The following is a 19,813-nucleotide window of genomic DNA, read 5'->3' on the forward strand; positions in this document are numbered from 1 at the left end:
AATGCCCAAAAATATTTTGTTCATTTCTTGACTTCCAATCTTCATCTCACTTCTGTTTTTGATTTGTTTGACCATGATCCTCAATGTCATTGGTCAACACTTGTTGATTGGTACATTCCATTTCATTTAATGCACTTTATTCTTCTCATTTCCATTATCCATCTTCTTCTTCTTTTTCTTCTTCTTTTCTTTTTGATCAATGAGTTAAAGGTTGATAAGTCAGTATTGATTAGGGAGGCTTAATCTTCCTTGATTCAAATCTAATTCATCTTGATCAAATGATCAAGTGAACGGCTTTGCATTAAGGATAGGTTGCTTCCTAAATCATGCAAAGGACTTAAACCAATACAAGATCAATTCTCTTCTTCTTTTTGGCATGGCAAGTTGTTAGAACTTGGTTCACTAATCAAGACTTCTAACTTGTGTTGTTGCCTACATTATTATTGACCGGCCTCAAATAGTTGTGACTTCTACATAAGTCCAATTATGATTGCTTAACATAGCGCTAAATTTGTCTTATGGCACACTAACCACTAACCACTAACCATTAACCATTAACATTTACTTTTTGCACTTTACATTTATGCAATTTACTATTCTTGTACATATTATTCATTTGCTTTTTCCTTTGCTCACTTGAGCACATGTTTATGTTAATGCAATTTGCCTTTTTCTCACTTGAGCATATAATTGTGTATATACTATTGTGCTTGTGTGGTATTTTGATTGTTGTGGACCAAATACAAAGAATTGGACAAAAATGGACTTAGACTTTAGGAATTTCCCTATGCTAATTTGGAGTCAAAGAGCAACTAGGCCTCATGCCTTTAGAATGCTTAAAATGTCAAAGAGCAACTAGGCCTCATGCCTTTAGAATGCTTAAAGCTTGAAGATGACCTTGAAAGGACCAACTCCTAAACTCTTCTTGTCCATTCCTTGTTTGTTTTGCTAGAATCTTTTGATGTGTGTGTTCTTGTGCTAGGGATTCCACCTTGATTCAAATTGAGGAACCATTGCCATGAGATTCTAAGAGAGAAAGATCCAAGATACATTTGGGAGCTTTTCAAGAGTTCTTTTGATTGATGATTGCTTGAGTTTATGCTTATGTGATTTCTTATTCCAAAGGATGGGAGCTACTTGGATCATCAATATGATCTCAAGAGAGGAACTCCATTTGTGGTCTTGTTCTCTTATCCCTTACCTCTTGTATGTTTAGGACTTTAGCCATTCTTCTTCTTCTCTCCACTCTAACCCAAGTCAAAACCTTTGTACAAACATTTAACACTTGTTTTCAACATTAGAAACCTAAGCCTTATGCTTTTGATTTTCAAACTTTCTTTTCATAATACTTATTTTGAATTGAATCTTAAATCAACTTTGACCATATTTTATAAATACTTTTCATTGGTAAATATCATTCATTCAAATACTTTTGTGGTTTCAATGGCCACTTTCTTAATCAATTTTTTCACAACCTTTAGCTATTAGGTTTGAGTTATCCTTGAGGTAGATGTAATACTCACCTATGTCCTTAGTGATGGACAATGAGTCTTCCATGCTTATTATAGGGTTAATCCCTCACTAGCATGTTGAAGCCATCCTCACATGGTGGATTTGTGGTTTTAAGTTGAGTTTTCTCCCTTGGATAACAAAAGACCTTAAGGCTTTTGGACCAATCAATTCACCAATTCATTTTTGAGATTTTTACCCCGAACTACGAGGTTTTGATCCTAATCTTTTTTTAAGATGGTACGTAGGCAATGGGTTTATCCATCCAAACACAAAAAATGTAAATAAACTTGTACATTCTCTTCTCATCTCTTCAATCATGTTTGCACAAATAAATTTTCACAAAGTACCAACCTTACAACAAATGTGAAAGGGGCTCCCTAGGAGTACCTAGGATGTTTTGGGTGCTTAAAACCTTCCTATTGCATAACCAACCCCCTTACCCAGATCTCTGACATTTTTACTAGTTTTTGATTCGATAAAACTCTTAGGTTTTTGTTCGCTTTCTAACCATTCCTTTGGATAAATAGAAGTGCGGTGGCGACTCGACTTGTATGGTTTACCTTGGATTTAATCAATATCTTTAATGGTAACGAATACCCGGCTACAGTAGTTCCCCCTTTTTTGGGTATCATGTGCACTAGACTAACCCATGAACTGTCAGATATGGGGTAAATTTACAAGCTCTTTGCGGACCACTTCTTTCATGGATGGATTAAGTCTTCATTGTGGTTGAAGCACCGGCTTATGATCATCTTTCATCAAGATCTTGTGCATGCAAACTGTCGGGCTAATACCTTTCAAATCCTCAATCACCCATCCAATCACACTCTTGTATTTTTTTTAGTACTTGAATGAGTTCTGATTCTTGGAGACTTTTTAAACTGGCATTGATAATAGCTGGGGCACTTCTTTTCAGCATCAAGAAACGCATATTTCAGATTTGCCGGTAATAGTTTCAAATCTTCCCCCTTTTTGGGCTCTTGAGTATCTTCTGATGGTGAAGGTGGTCTTAAATCTTCCCCACCAGTGTGGTTTAGATATAATCCACTGAGGTTGTTCCCCCATCATAGCTAGCACTTCTGACTCTCCCTCGTCTTCATCACTTTCAAAAATTGATAAACTCAAAATACGTTCTAACAGTGATTAAGGCATTTTATTTTCAATTTCTTGAGCAATCACTTGATCTATTACCTCTATAATGTGGCTCGTGCCAACATCATCTTTGCATTGCATATTGTTTTGAGCATCAATTTTCAATTCTTCGTCATAGACTTTGAGAGTCATTGTTCCTTCCTCTATGTCTATCATTCACCATCCTATCTCTAAAAATGGTTTGCCCAATATGAGAGGGATCTCCTCATCTTCGGGTATCTCAAGAATGACAAATTCAATCAGAAATACAAACTTATCTATCTTTACCGAAACATCTTCCACGATTTCATAGGGCCACCTAACTGAGTGATCGACAAACTGAAGCGTCATCCTAGTGCCTTGAACGGTGTCAAGGCACAATTTTTTGTAGATGGACAGTGGCATCAAACTCACACTAGCTCCCAAATCAATCAGGGCCTTCTTGAATTTTCTATCACCAATAGTGCAAGGAATGGTAACCGACCCTCTATCTTTCTTTTTCACAGGAATTTTCATACCTTGGAGAATGACACTACACGTTTCAGTTAGGATGATCGGGTCTATATTTGTGGAGCGCTTTTTGGAGATGATGTATTTCATGAATTTGGCATATATTGGCATTTGTTCTAGAGCTTCAGAAAATGGAATGTTTATTTCAAGTTTCTTAAACATTTCCAAAAACTTCTCAAAAAAAAAATCATGTTGATCTTTCTTCTTTTGTCTCAGAGGGTAAGGGAGTTTGGTGATTGGTTTAGGAACTTTTTATTTCTCCTTTACAGGCATTATCACTACTTCTTCCTCTTGGTTCTTGGTTTCTTTGATTTCTAAATCGACCTCTAACACCCCATCTTCCTCCGCATTGTTTTCTTCTGGTTCTTCAATTGAATTACCACTTCTGGTCACTACAATGTTAACATTGTTATGCTCACGCGGATTTGTCATTGTACCACTTGGCAATGTACCTGGAGCTTGAGAATATGAAGCTAACTATTATGCTATCTGACCCATCTGAACTTCAAATTTTTTTATTGAGGCAGTGGTGTTCTTTTGATTGTTTCTAGTCTCCTTTTGGAACTGAATATTGTGAGCGGCTAATTTTTCAATGGCAATCTCACAGTCTTCCTTTTTAGGTGCTTGATGTTGCTGTTGTTATTGATACTGGGTATGATATTGTCCTTGACCATGTTGCATAGCATTCCCTCTCTGATCTTTCTAAGAGAAGTTAGGATGATTCTTTCAACCTGGGTTGTAAGTATTGGAGTATGGATTATTCTACTTTAAGAACTTTATCTCTTCAATTTGTTGAGGAGTTGCAAAGAAATATACCGTGTGGTGGGGTCCATTACAGATTTCACAAGTGATGGCTTGAGCTGGTTGAACTTGAGTTATCTATTGAGTACCTATATTCATAGCCTTTAATTTCTTTTCCACTTCGGCAGCGACTGTGTCTTCCATACGGACTTTATTAGCTTCCAATTTCATATCAATGACTCCTTCAGGCTTGCTTGTACACCTGTCGTATGATTCCAGATGCTCATTGGTAGCTATCACTTTAATAATCCTTTTAATACGGGTGGCTGTTGAGAAACTTGTTGAGCCACCGACTGTTGTATCAATCAATTATTTTGTCTTTATTTTCATCCTGTTAACAAACATATGCATTTGTTCAGTCTGATCCATATTGTGAGTCGGACAAGCTACTAAGACCCTTTTGAATCTTTTGTAGGCATCTCCCAAAGACTCACTATCCTTCTGTTTGAAGTTCAGGATTTCATACCTTTTTTTCAGGAATACTTGTCATACCCCAAAATTCACCCTACCCCCATACAACTTTCATTTGATCCATCACCCTACCCCCATACAACTTTCATCTGATCCATGTCCATATTACCCCTATATACATTCATCGTTCCATCACCATAATTGCATTAACATCCAAAACCAAAGGCATGTTGCACGGGCTCAAGGCATGGCGTTCATACTTGAGAAAACACCAACAAAATAGGAAAAAAAATCATTTTTGGACAGTGTAATCAATTACCCTAATCATGGTAATCGATTACTTGGATAAAAATCAGGCTCCCAGGCTATTTTGCCATGTGTAATCGATTACCTCAATCATGGTAATCGATTACACATGCGAAGACATCAGCAGTAACTCTGTTTTTTACACATAGTGACTTTTTATTTTACCCCTTTTACCACTTTCTTTCCCTATAAATAGGGGTGTTATTTCCCCTTATTTTTCATGCTTTCTAGCCCCCAAAAGTTATGTCCAAGTACCATTCACTCCCCTCTCTAAACCTAGGTCAAAATAAAAAATCTTTCTTTCCCAAAAAGTCACTCCACCAACTTTTTTTCCCACTTCACATTTTTTTTTCCAAAAACTTCTCACTCTCTAACACTCACAAATCAGCCCCTTCACTAAGCATCCACCCTAAATACTTTCATCTCAAACCCCTTACTTCACATTCAAACTCAACACCATTTCAACCTAGCTTTTTTCACATCTTTGGGTAATGATTTTAGCTTAAACTTTGTCAACTTTTTGGGTCTGTTTTGTGTTGAAAAATGGTTGTTTGTTCTTGGTTGATCTTTTGAGAGAGTTTAGATTCAAGCTTGTAAAAAAATGGTTAACTTTGGTTTACACACTTTTTTTGAGATTTCTTGCTCTTACTACTTTTTTATTCACCTTTTTTAGTCTTGCTTTATGTTTGTTGTCATTTTCTTTTATTGTGGACTTGTTGTTGTATTTGTTTGGTTGATGAGGTCTATTAGATCATGGCCATGGTTGTTTAGAGTTGGTTAAATCTTCAATGTTTCAAACCTATTAATGGTTGATCACTAGATCATTCATGATACTTCGAGGGATTGATAGATTGCCTCTATTTCAACCATATTTGAGTCATTTGATGCATAGATGAAACCATGTATTTACATTAACTTACTAATCCATTTGCTTATTATTACTAACCACTAACTACTAACTCCTAACATTTATATTATTGCACTTTAATTCCTTGTAATTTATTTTATTGTTCATTTTATTTCATTCACTTTATGTTTATGTTCATTATCTACTAACTCCTAACATTTGTATTTTTGCACTTTACTTCCTTGCAATTTCTTTTATTGTTCACTTTATTTCAAGTACTATATGTTTATGTTTATTGTTATCTAATCATATCATTTACATTATGCTAATTTATTTACTCTCTTAATATCTTGCTAAATAAAAGAGGAGTAGAAACAAAAGAAAGAAAACAAATCATAATTATTTGAGTAAAATATTAATAGATGGACTTAGGGTTGCATAACTTTCTTTGTTACAAATCTATTGTTAGTTGATTTTTTAATCATCTTCAATACTTTGTATCAATAATAATCTATCCCTTAATGTGTCGTATTTTGAGTCTTTTTGACCTATGGAAAATAGTCCAAAAAAAGTGTTCATTTTTGTACATATTACTAACCCCTAATTATACTTCACTAACTTTGTTCATCATTAACCTTTGTTATTGTGATTTTGTTACCATTAACTTGTGGTTTATTTTGTGTCATTTATATTCACTAACCATTATTATTGTGATATTGTCATTCTTTATCTTGTAATTTACTTTTATGTCATTACCTTGTAATTTACATTCAAGTACTCATTACCATCATCATTGTACAAATTCATCATGCATGTTTATTTAATTTTTATTTATTTTATTGTCATCATATATTAAAAACAACAAAAACATGATAAAATGATAAGACCAAAAATATTCACTCCACTCTTAATCAAGTTGGACTTAGAGGATTTCATCTTAGGACCTTTGCTTGGAGGCTTTTTCATTACTCTTTGTGATACTTTGTAAACGTTGGATTTTATTCGTAACTTACATGCATGTTTGTAAGAATGGCATCATGGCACCACCTTAGAGGTCAAATCGAAGCAACTCAGTTGACACACCTCAAAATTCAACTCCTCATATCTTTCTATATATGTGGAGTTAGTTAAAATTGAGGTCAGATTCGTGCTCTACACCATTTTTTCTTTCAGATCATGTCCTCCTTTTTCATTTTCTTGATGGTGATGAGTGGACCAGTCCGGCCAGGGTCACCGGAGAAGATGACTGGCCTTTGGACGCCGGTGATGTGTTGGCATGGTTCATGTTGGTTCTATGTGTTGGCATCAATTTTGGTAAAACTTAGAGTTATCACAAGTTGTCACGCGTGTTGTCTTGACATGTGATATCAGCTTCCTGCAGGATGTTTAAATATGGTTGTACAAGATTTAGCTAAGATGTCAGACCTGATGTTAAGACATGTGTATACAGAACATTCAGTCTGAATGTTATGTATCTTAATATTGCGCTTTTCATGCAAATCTGTGTGTGATTATGTGGAGATTGAATGCGCTATTCAAGGAGTAATTTGATTTAAAACCAGAATGATCTACTTTCTAATAAGGGATGATTAGTTGTCGTTACTTAGAAGATACGCAAGGAAAATAGAATTAGGGTTTTATGCTGCCCAGACCCATTCAAAAGCTTCTATTCAAAGGCCATGCAAAACCTGGTTTAAACACACAAGAAACGAACGAAAGAGTGAGAGAGTTTTAGGGTTTTAGTCTTGTGTGAGCTTGTGTACTGTAAGCCATTCATTCATCTTATTATGTTTGAATTGGACTGACTTTTGTGTTGTAATTTGTCAACTCTAAGCTTTGAAGCACGAGTGTGTGTTTACTTGGTTGAAGCTTTTAAGCAAGATCAAGTATGTGTCCTTGAAGAGTGTCTTCTTTCTTTGTAATATTTGTTTTTATATCACTGTTGTGATTGAGGGGGAGTGAATAGGGTCTCATATCTAAGAGTTATTAGATAGAAGTCACACGGGTAGAGATTAGGTGAAAAGACTGTAACTTGAAGTTATCTACTGAGAGTCTTTGAACTAATTCTGTTTAGTGGATTTCCTTCCTGGCTTGGTAGCCCCCATACGTAGGTGAGTTTGCACCGAACTGGGTTAACAATTGCTTGTGTCACTTGTTCAATTGTTTCTTTGTTTTTATACTATTTATATTTTAGTTGTTGTTCAGATATTAGTGTCGTGAAATTACCTTTGACATCTCATATATGATACCAGAATTTCAATTAGTATCAGAGCAGGCATCCTGCTCTGGTTCTGGGTGAGATCTTGGGACGTTACTTTCTGGTACTATGGATAGAGACGGAGGATTTGTACACAGACCCCCAATTCTGGATGGATCTAACTATGACTACTAGAAACCTCGAATGGTAGCCATCTTGAAATCTTTGGATAATAAGGCTTGGAAGGTTGTTCTAACAGACTGGGAACATCCATTCACTATTAAGGAAGAAGAAGTTACAACTGATAAGAAGGCTGAGGAAGAATGGACCAAGGAGGAGGATGAACTAGATCTTGGAAACTCTAAAGCATTGAATGCTATATTCAATGGGGTTGATAAGAACATCTTCAGACTGGTGAACAACTGTGAGGTGGCTAAAGATGCTTGGAATATTCTCAAAACTACTCATGAAGGTACCTCTATAGTGAAGATGTTTAGATTGCAACTGCTTACTACTAAGTTTGAGAATTTGAGGATGAAAGAAGATGAAAGTATTCATGACTTCCATATGAATATCCTTGAAATTGCTAATGCCTCAGGAGCCCTGGGTAAGAAGATGTCAGATGAAAAGCTTGTGAGGAAAATGAAGGAGAAGGGCGATCCAAAACGTAGCGGAATTTAAAATTTCTCATTTAATGATCCTTACGAATGGGCATGATCAGTGATAGAATTGTTACCTCTTGTGGCGATTATAACCTTTGATGCAGATCTACGGAGCGATCACGAACGTTGAACAATGACAACGCCTCTACTCAGTCCACACGAATGGATTCCTTCAATCTCAGTGCTAGCTGCTACGAATGAAGGCTTTGAGTGTGTGTGTGTGTGTGTGTGTATGTGTGTGTGTGTGTGTGTGTGTGTGTGTGTGTGTGAGAGAGAGAGAGAGAGAGAGAGAGAGAAATGAAATTGCAACTTCTACAATGCTTCTACACAAGGGTTCTATTTATAGAACCACTTGTGTGGCCTGCAAGCTAAAAAGCCCACTCAAGTGTATATGGCCCATATCTTATAATATGCAAAAATCACTTAAGCGCGTGGTACCTTACCATATTTCGTATTCTACTTAAGTACACCATACCTTACGATGTTCTATAATTCACTTAAGGGCACCGTACATTAAGGCATTCCTTAATTACTCTATCTCTCATCAATCTGTCCTTTGTGTGTGACCCTATAGGTTTTCGCGGCATTGACAATTATATTAAATCACGTATTTAACATAATAAACAGTGAGCGGTATCTAGCAACACATCACTGCTACCCAAGACACGAAAATGTCATGTGATCTGACAAATCCTTCTATAATAATAATTATGTGTATAATTACCCTTTTTCCCTTATGTCTATATTGAACACAAGGCATAGACCGTGTCATCCTTGTCCAGTTCAATATTAGGCCCGTAGACATTTATCCTGTTACGCAGGATGAGCAAATTCCATCTAGGTCACTCATGTCCCTTACCATGCTTCGTGGAGTACCCATCAACTGTCTTTATGGTCATGCAGTTACGGACAACGTTTGATCAGCAATAAGGCACTCGACTCTACATCTAGGGTCCATAGTGGTTTCAGGTCGAAGGGTGGTATACACCATTATCACCATGAGAATAACTTATGACACTTTGCATAACATTCTATATAGTATTCTCATAGAGGGTCAATCCAGTATAAATATTACTCTTAATATTCATACCTATGTTTAAGACTTGATAACTTTTTATCCATGATCCATGAGATGTGATCATCAGTCTATAAACATAATAGTCTTCATGCTTTAATGTTATCCCACTTCACAATAAAGCTTGACTACGGATACTTTAAGAATAGTGTCCTTATGTTTAATGTGATCTCATGATTAAGTCATACTTGATACATTAAACGGACTAGCTATTCTAGAGACTTTATTAAACAAACATAATAAAGAAAAAGCCTTTTATTATTAATAAATAATTCAATACAAGTACCAAAAGTATTGGCCTCTAGGGCTTACACCAACAATCTCCCACTAGCACTAGAGCCAATCAGGCATACCCTTAATACCCATAGATCTAGTATTGCCATCATGCTTCTGCTGCGCAAGAGGCTTTGTCAGTGGGTCAGCAATATTGTCAAGTGTAGGTACTCTGCATATTTTCACATCTCATCTATCTATTATCTCTCGAATGAGGTGATAACACCTAAGTATGTGTTTGGATCATTGGTGAGATCTAGGCTCCTTAGTGAAGGTGAGAAAAACAAGAAAGGGGGGGTTTGAATTGTTTAGAAAATAAGCGCTTTTTCAAAATGAAGATCACACAATGATTTTATACTGGTTCGCTTATAACACAAAGCTACTCCAGTCCACCCGGCCAAGGTGATTTCGCCTTCAACAAGGACTTAATCCACTAATCTTGAAAGATTACAAACAACGTCTAAGAGAAAGATCTCTTAGTCCTCTCAAGTATACAGACTACACAGAGTCACTTGAGGAAATCAACAATCAATAGATGAAAGATTTATGTAATCTAGAGTGCTTCTAAGATAAGCTAATATTACAATAGTAAGAACAAAGTGATTCACGTTATAAGCAAAAGCTTCGTGAAGATTTAGAGAGCAAGAATGTTTTCTTGTGCGTTGATGTTTCAGTATAATTTCTGCTTGTATATGTTGTGTGTTGAATGTTGATTTGCAGTCCTTTATATAGATCAGTGAGGTAGCAGTTGAAACTGATGAGTAATAAGATGAATTTACGCCATCACTTAAATAGCTTCTGCAGGATAACTTTCTCTCCTTGAAATGACTACTTACCACATATAGTATCTTCTTTATTGAAATTGGAGATTAACGTCTCTTTCTGTTTTAGGAAATCCATTTGCAAATCTTTACTTGACTTTAACGTTACTCTTTCATGATTAGCAATTCCATGCTCAGAGTATTTGTGTTTCTGGAGAATCTTGGAATCTTGCTTCTGATGTTGAGTTCAGATAGTTTCTTCAGACAGCGCTGATAACTTCTAGAATTTAGAGATAGCATTGTTCAGAGTCAGAACTTCTAGAGCTTACTTCTTGTTCAGATGTTTCTGATACTTGTTGTTTTGCTCAGAGTTAGACTTTCTTGAACTTGTTTCTACTTCAGATGCTTCTTATCTTCTGATAATTTGTATCTGATCTGGTTCTATATCTGATGACATCATCAGATTTCTTCCTTCTTTCTTTAGAACCCTGCACACTTAGAAACTTTTCGTTAGGGTGCCATTTTTGGTTTCATCCTTTGTTATCATCAAAATCAAGGAATCTGTTGTAGAACAATTTTTGTTCTTACAATCTCCCCCTTTTTGATGATGACAAAACAAACTTAATTAGCAGATGAAACATGAAAAAATATCAGATCAGATAGATAAGAGCTCCCCCTGAGATAGTGCTAGGGAGTTCAGAAGTTCTTACCAGAGCTTCTAAGTAAAGAGGTTTCTTGATACCTTCTGCAATTTCTTAAGTCCAGGTTAGATAAATTTATTTTTAAGAAAAATATAAGAAAAAATATGTTGCAGAATGCTTAAGGTATTAGACAATATTTTCATCAGAGCTATTAATGACTTCTCCCCCTTTTTGTCAGAATCAAAAAGACATAGCAAAAAATAAATAAATTAAGAGAAAAACAATGTATTCAGATAAAAGCACAAAGGCAACAAGAACATGAAAACATCAGAAAGCAAAAGACAAAACAACAGGCAAACAAAATAAAAAATAAAATCCTAAGTGTCTACGGGTTCGGAGGCGGAGGCATTCTCTGAAGCAACATAGCAAGCATGTTCTGGATGTTGTCGTTGACAGTATCTTGCTTGTCCATTCTGGCCCAGAGTTCATTCTGATCTTGCTTAAGTTCTTTCAGCGTTTGGAGAACCATAGGGATAACAGAAGAGGACTCCCCCAGAGTCAGAGCCTGCTGTGCTTCAGCAGCGGCCTGTGCTTCAGCTTCTGCAGCAGCAGCAGCATCTGCCAGAGCCTTAGCTTCAGCTTCCTTTTCCCTTAGGATTTCAGCTTGACGAGCCTTTTCTTCTTCCAATCTTCTGGCTTCTTCAGCTTCTCGCGCAAGTCTCTCTTCCTCTAGCCTTCTGGCTTCTTCAGCAGCTTCTCTGGCAAGTCTTTCCTGGAGTCTTGCCTCAGCATCTCTGATGTAGCCATTTCTGACTTGTTCAGAGATGTTCTTCAGTCTAAAAGCCTCAGAGGTCATCCAGCCAATGACTCTGTTCCAGTGTGTCCTTACAGAGTCAGGATCATCACTGACTTCAGAGTTAGTGGTCAGAGACTTGACCTTTTGTACTGAAGCCCCTGCTACCAGCATGATGGCTTCCTCAAGGGTAGGTACAGAAAGGTTTGGTTCAGAGGTTTGGGGTGAAGATGTTGGAGGGCTGAGATTTAATGTGAGAGGTTCAGATTCTGCTTCAGGTTCAGATCTTTGGGGTGAAGCGTAAAGAGGGTTTAAGTCTAAAGGTTCAGTTTCAGTTTCTGATTCAGGTGCAGCAGAGGTGTTTGGTGGGTTGATATCAGAGGTGGGAAGGTCAGAGGGTTGGTCTTCAGAAGGTTGTTTTTCAGAAGGGATGGTGGTTGTTTGTTGTGGTGGTGAAGTTATTTCAGGTTCTGTTGGTTGTTGTGAAGCGAGGTTTTGAGCATAAATTTGGGCTAAGGTTGGAGAGTCAGGGTCAGAGTAATCTTGGTCAGAGGAGATAGAAAGGTATGGGGGTGATTCTGGTTCTGAGGATAATGAAGAGGAAGTGCTTTGGTTCATTTGTTCAGGTTCAGAAGGAGGTATGAATGTACGGGCGATATTTAGAATTGGTGAAGATTGTGAAGTTCTGGTGGTTGAAGGTGGGATTTCAGAAGTTGTATAAATGGGTGGTGTTGGGAGAGGATTAGAGGAAAGAGTAGAGGAAACCATCAGAGGTTCAGAGGGAATAGGAGGAACAGACGTACCAGTAGAAATTTTCAGAGGAGCTGGAGATCTGCTTCCAGAAGATTCTTCAATTCTTGCCTTCTTTTCCTGAGATGCTATCTTCTTCTCAGAGAGACCTCTCTTGTACCTGACGAAGTCTTCTTCTGAATCTAGACAATCGTCGAGGCTGAAGTCAGATATGTCAACACCTTCATCCAGCAGACGATTAAGATAGATAGCAACCGCATCTTTGGGTTCATTCTTGAAGAACCTTGCAAGACCATGAGGCAGCTTCCTCTGATCTTTCAACGAATCCCAGGATGTATCCAGAGTGGGTCTGACTTGAATCTTCTTGATTATTCCCATACTCTTGAGATTTCTGGCGTTCAGAGGCTTCCCAGTATCTATTGCCAGATCTTGCATCAGCTTGGCTTTCTCCAGATGATCTACCAACCCATTCTCAATGAAGACATCAGATATGAGCCTTCCCAGAGGGATGTAGGATCTGGGCTTCATGTTGTTCCTGGTTTCCCTTACAGAATCTCTGAGATATCTGAAGAGAAGTGCAGGAAGGCAGATCTTCACACCCTTCTGAATGCAGTACAGAATGCACTTCTGATCTGCATTGATGTAATCAGAGGAGTTGGATGCTGGGCGGTGGTGAATAGTTCCCAGAATGATCTTCAGCCACACTCTGAGGTTCTGATGCAGCTCTTTGTTCTTTGAAGGATTTCCTTCAGTGTTGGGTTTGAAGATGGTTGGATTGATTACATCAGTAATGCGCTTTGACCTAGGAGGGATGTTGTAAATCCTTTTTCCTCCATCTTTCTCCATGTTCAATAGGGAGGCAATAGACTCTTCAGTGATTACTATCTTTACCCCCAAAACATGAGAGACGATGAAATGATCATCAGCATCTGCAAATCTCCAGAACTCCTTGATGAGAAGTGGGTAAACAGGGCCATAGAGCCTTTGGAAGTAGTTTCCCCAACCTTGTTTACGAAGTTCTTCAGTAAGATCAACGCCATTTCTCTTCAAGTTGTCGAAATCTACTAGTGTTTCACACAACACGTCCAGTCCTTCAAAAGGGGTTGCTAGGTTTATATGGGGTTCACGGTCAAGAACATGGGGTTCCTTGTAAACAGGAGTGATAGAGACGCCTGTAACCGTTGGAGTTGGAATGCTTGAAGTTTGAGCAGTTTAGCTTGATTCCATTTGTTGAGAAAAGTTAAACACTTCTTGTTGTTGAGCGTCCATGGTGAAGAAGAAGATGAAGATTGAGAGTTTGCAGAGAATGCTTCAGAGAGGTTTAGGGTTTTAGAGAGGGTTTGAGAGTGAGTGAGAGTGAAAAGTGTGTGAAATGTGAGAAAAGTGTTTAAATACTCTAAGTAAAACACATGCAAAACGACACATCAAATTGCGTTAGTACAAAGCTCAAGATTGCACGCTTGGGGGAAAAATGATTACAGCTAATTAATGAATGTCTAATCCCAACAGTACGCACACTGCTCAAGGAGATTTCAAACGTTTGTCCTTTGAATTTCTTTTGACAGCTGTCTAGAAGTTCTAGGGTTAGACGCTTAGTGCTCCACGTGTTGATGTATCTGATCTTCAAGAATACCAAAAGATTGATTCCTGGAGATTTCTAACTCAGATATCTTCTTAACTGGTAGAAGTATCAGAGTCAGAGGCAGAAGTACATTTGTTTTTATATCAGAGTCTCATTTTACATTTTCAGAGCCACACTTCATTCAGGGCAATTTTTAATGTTCAGATTTTCTAAGATGAAAAGAAATCTATCTTCAGCTAGAGGCTTAGTAAAGATATCTGCCCATTGATGTTCTGTATCAATGAACTTCAATGTTACTATCCCTTTCTGAACATAGTCTCTGATAAAATGATGTTTTATTTCAATGTGTTTGGCTCTGGAATGTAGAATGGGATTCTTACTTAAACAAATAGCAGCAGTATTATCACAAAAGATAGGAATGTTACTCTCAAAGATTTGCAGATCTTCTAACTGATGCTTCATCCAGAGCATCTGAGTTGTGCACAGTGATGCTGAGATGTATTCTACTTCTGCAGTTGATAGAGCAATTGTTGACTGTCTTTTGCTAGCCCAGGATATCAGATTGTTTCCCAGAAGCTGGCAATTTCCAGATGTGCTTTTTCGTTCTAATCTATCTCCTGCATAATCTGCATCACAGTAACCAGAAAGTCTATACTCTGATGTTTTCTTATACATCAGGCCCAGGTTAGGAGTTCCTTTCAGATACTTAAGAATTCTCTTAACTGCTGTTAAATGAGATTCTCTAGGATCTGATTGGAATCTGGCACAAAGACAGACGCTAAAGAGAATATCAGGACGAGTAACAGTCAGATAGAGAAGAGAGCCTATCATACCTCGATAGAGCTTCTGACAAACCTTGTTGCTTACCTCTTCCTTTTCAAGAATGCAAGTTGGGTGCATGGGAGTTTTTGCAGAGTTGCATTCAGTCATGTCAAACTTCTTCAGAACGTCTTTAATGTACTTGCTTTGATGAACGTACGTGACTTCTGGAGTTTGATTAATTTGAATTCCCAGAAAGAACTTTAGTTCTTGCATTAAACTCATTTCAAATTCTGCCTGCATTAACTTAGAAAATTCTTGGCAAACAGAGATATTAGCAGAACCAAAAATAATATCATCAACGTAAATCTGGCATATCATGAGATCATTATTAAGGTTTTTACAGAAGAGTGTAGAATCAACTTTCCCTCTGATAAAATTTTGTTCCAGAAGAAAATTGCTTAATCGTTCATACCAAGCTCTGGGAGCTTGTTTAAGTCCATATAAGGATTTCTAGAGTTTAAAAACATGTTCTGGAAAATTTGAATTTTCAAAACCTGGAGGTTGGTTGACATATACTTCTTCTGAAATATAACCATTAAGGAATGCACTCTTGACATCCATTTGGTATAATTTGATAGAGTGATTAATAGCAAAAGATACAAGAAGACGAATAGATTCTAACCTCGCGACTGGAGCAAAGGTTTCATTATAGTCAATACCTTCTTGTTGACTGTAACCTTGAGCTACCAGTCGAGCCTTGTTTCTGACGACTTCTCCTTTCTCGTTCAGCTTGTTTCTGAAAACCCATCTGGTTCCAATGACATGAGTGCCTCTGGGTTTAGGAACGAGATCCCAGACATCATTCTTTGAGAATTGATATAATTCTTCTTGCATGGCTGAAACCCAGTCGTTATCCTGAAGTGCTTCATCACAAGAAATAGGCTCAATCAGAGACACTAGTCCCAGAGGAGTATCTTCAGAGGTCCTGAAGGTAGATCTGGTTCTGACAGGTTCGTCCTTGTTTCCCAGAATCAAATCTTCAGATACGTTGATACGACTTTTAACTTTCTTTGGGATTTCTGGGGTTTTAGTTTCTTCAGAGTTCTGAGTGACAGTTGCTTCTGGAGCTTTATCAGAACCTGCAAGGGTGATTTCTAAATCTGCAAAATCTTCAACTAGTTTTGACTTTTCAGGGTCAAGCTTATCATCAAATCTGACATGAATTGATTCTTCCACAATTTTGGTTTCTGTGTTGTATACTCTGTAGCCTTTAGAGCGTTCTGAGTATCCTAACATAATACCTTTCTGTGCTTTGGAATCAAACTTGTTTAGATGTTCTTTAGTATTTAAGATAAAGCAAGAACATCCAAAAGGATGAAAATATGAAATGTTTGGTTTTCTTCCTTTACACAGTTCATAGGGAGTCTTTTCCAGAATGGGTCTTATAGAGATTCTATTCTGAATGTAACACGCTGTATTTACAGCCTCTGCCCAAAAGTGCTTTGCCACATTAGTTTCATTGATCATGGTTCTAGCCATCTCTTGGAGTGTCCTATTCTTCCTCTCTACAACTCCATTTTGTTGTGGAGTTCTAGGGCAGGAGAAATCATGGGATATTCCATTAGAGTCAAATAATTCCTCAAAATCTTTGTTTTCAAATTCCCCACCATGATCACTTCTGACTCTAACAATTTTAGAGTCAAATTCTTTTTGCACTTTGGAACAGAAACTGGTGAATACAGAGTGAGACTCACTCTTGTGCTTTAGGAATTTCACCCATGTCCAGCGGCTGTAATCATCAACAATTACTAGTCCATATTTCTTTCCATTGACTGATGTTGTTTTCACAGGACCAAATAAGTCAATGTGAAGAAGTTCCAGAGGCTTAGAGGTAGAAACAACATTTTTCTTTTTAAAGGATGTTTTTGAAAATTTTCCTTTCTGACATGCTTCACACAGAGCATCTGAAGAAAACTTCAGTTTAGGTAGGCCTCTGACTAACTCGAGTTTATTTAGCTGAGAAAGTTTCCTCATGCTAATGTGGCCCAAGCGTCTATGCCATACCCATTGCTCTTCGTGAACTGACATCAGACATTTAACATTTTGTTCTTTTAAATCAGAAAGATTTATTTTATAAATGTTGTTTTTCCTCTTGCCTGTGAAAAGGACAGAGCCATTGTTCTGATTAATGGCTTTACATGTTTTTTGATTAAAGATTACATCATAACCGTTATCACTTAATTGACTTATGGATAACAAGTTATGCATTAATCCTTCTACATAAAGAACATCAGATATAGAGGGAAGAGTACCATTACCAATAGTTCCGGAGCCTCTGATCCTTCCTTTCTGATCTCCTCCGAAACCTACGAATCCAGCATCTTTAAGTTCCAGGCTTTGGAACATAGACTTTCTTCCCGTCATGTGTCGCGAGCATCCAGAGTCCAGGTACCATGACTGGTGTCTGAACTTTGCTGCATAGGATATCTGCAACATACACAATCTTATCTTTTGGTACCCAGAATCTCTTGGGTCCTTTCAGATTAGTTTTCTCAGAGTTTCTTATAACTTTGGGTTTTCTAGCATTTTTAAATTTTTGTTCTTGTGTGTGTGTATAGTGATATGAAAAGGGAGACTTAAGTTGGTTACTGGTAGAAGTTTTATCTTCCTTAGGATCATACCCAATTCCCTTTTTATTGTTCTGACTTACTCCATAAATCATGGATGCCATAATACTCCTACCTATCCCATTTTTCAGAAATTCTTGAAAGGCTTCTTCATATTCATAAATTATTTTATTTGAAGTTTGTGGTGCTTGAGACAACGCTTCTTCTAATTCTGAGTTTTTTGTTTTTGCTCCATCTCTTTCTAACGTTAAAGATCTGATTGTATCTTCTTGTGCTAGAATTGTTATCTCAAGTTCACTACATTCTTCAAATTTTGCTTTAAGACAACCTTTAATGTTTTTAATTCTTTGTTTTAATTTCTGATAAGAGCTAAGAGTTTCTGACAAGCATGATTCTAAATCAGATCGAGAAAGTTCAGAGAATACCTCTTCAGATTCTTCATCTGAGCTACTGGATGTGGTAGCCATAAGTGCCACGTTGGCCTGTTCATCAGAGTCAGATTCTGATGATCCAGATTCACTATCATCCCAGGTAGCCATCAGTACTTTCTTTGTCCTGAAGGTATTTTTCTTGAAGCTTTCTTTTCTAGAGTTGTCCTTCTTTAGCTTGGGGCATTCATTTCTGTAATGACCTGTTTCTTTACATTCATAACAGGTAATATCTTTGTTAGCTTTACCTTTTGAAGTTGATTCTGATCGATCCCCTCTGGGTCTTGATCTTCTGAAGTTGTTGTTCCTCTTTTTCCAGAGTTGCTTAACTCTTCTGGTTAGTAGGGACAATTCTTCTTCATCATCAGAGTCTTCTGGTTCAGAGTTGTCAGCATCTTCAGTTTCTGCCTGGAGAGCTTTGGTTATGTCAAGTTTGCGTCTTTCAGGTCTGGACTTTAATGCTACAGACTTGTTCCTTTTCTGAGGCTCATCTTCCTCTAGTTCTATCTCATGGCTTCTGAGAGAACTGACAAGTTCTTCAAGGCTAATATTGTTCAGATCCTTTGACAGCTTCAGAGCAGTAACCATAGGTCTCCATTTCTTTGGCAGACTTCTGACTATCTTTTTGACATGGTCTGCAGTTGTGTATCCTTTGTCTAGAACCTTGAGACCTGCAATCAGAGTTTGGAATCTAGAGAACATTGCCTCTATGGCTTCATCATCCTCCATTTTGAAGGCTTCATATTTCTGGATAAGCGCCAGAGCCTTTGTCTCTTTGACTTGAGAGTTTCCTTCATGAGTCATCCTCAGAGAGTCAAGTATGTCTTTGGCGGTTTCTCTGTTGGTGATCTTTTCATACTCGTTGTAAGATATAGCATTTAGGAGTATGGTTCTGGCCTTGTGATGATTCTTGAAAACTTGTTTCTGATCATCTGACATCTTACTTCTGGGAACTTCAGCTCCATCCTCTGTGACAGGAGGTTTGTATCCATCTGTGACAATGTCCCAGAGTTCAGCATCATAACCCAGAAAGAAACTTTCAATTCTATCTTTCCAGTAGTCAAACTTTTCTCCATCAAAAACAGGAGGCTTAACATTGTAACTATCTTTTTCATTTGAGTGGGCCATAGTTTTTCTCGTACTGGATCTCTCTACACTGTTAAGTGTTTGATTAGAAAATCAATAACAGAGCCGGAGCTCTGATACCAATTGAAGGTGAGAAAAACAAGAAAGGGGGGGTTTGAATTGTTTAGAAAATAAGCGCTTTTTCAAAATGAAGATCACACAATGATTTTATACTGGTTCGCTTATAACACAAAGCTACTCCAGTCCACCCGGCCAAGGTGATTTCGCCTTCAACAAGGACTTAATCCACTAATCTTGAAAGATTACAAACAACGTCTAAGAGAAAGATCTCTTAGTCCTCTCAAGTATACAGACTACACAGAGTCACTTGAGGAAATCAACAATCAATAGATGAAAGATTTATGTAATCTAGAGTGCTTCTAAGATAAGCTAATATTACAATAGTAAGAACAAAGTGATTCACGTTATAAGCAAAAGCTTCGTGAAGATTTAGAGAGCAAGAATGTTTTCTTGTGCGTTGATGTTTCAGTATAATTTCTGCTTGTATATGTTGTGTGTTGAATGTTGATTTGCAGTCCTTTATATAGATCAGTGAGGTAACAGTTGAAACTGATGAGTAATAAGATGAATTTACGCCATCACTTAAATAGCTTCTGCA

At 37.4% G+C, this 19,813-nt stretch overlaps 1 protein-coding gene across 1 annotated transcript; it reads right to left on the reverse strand.

Moving 5' to 3' along the window:
• Positions 1–2,820: 2,820 nt before the first annotated feature.
• On the reverse strand, positions 2,821–3,585 carry LOC127130977 (uncharacterized). The gene is made up of 2 exons (XM_051059927.1): positions 3,421–3,585; positions 2,821–3,306 (listed from the first exon to the last, which is right to left on the reverse strand). The coding sequence occupies exons 1-2, from the start codon at positions 3,583–3,585 to the stop codon at positions 2,821–2,823; spliced, it is 651 nt and encodes a 216-aa protein (XP_050915884.1).
• Positions 3,586–19,813: the final 16,228 nt, after the last annotated feature.

Source organism: Lathyrus oleraceus, chromosome 3, assembly GCF_024323335.1.
Source record: "Lathyrus oleraceus cultivar Zhongwan6 chromosome 3, CAAS_Psat_ZW6_1.0, whole genome shotgun sequence".
NCBI classification, from domain to species: Eukaryota; Viridiplantae; Streptophyta; class Magnoliopsida; order Fabales; family Fabaceae; genus Lathyrus; species Lathyrus oleraceus.

Excerpts from the sequence above, each read along its gene's own strand:
- LOC127130977 (XM_051059927.1), bottom strand. The coding sequence starts at position 3,585 with ATGACAAATCCGCGTGAGCATAACAATGTTAACATTGTAGTGACCAGA. Across the intron at positions 3,307-3,420 it reads AAGAAGTAGTGATAATGCCT|AAACTTGAAATAAACATTCC; the intron begins GTAAAGGAGAAA and ends GAAATGTTTAAG.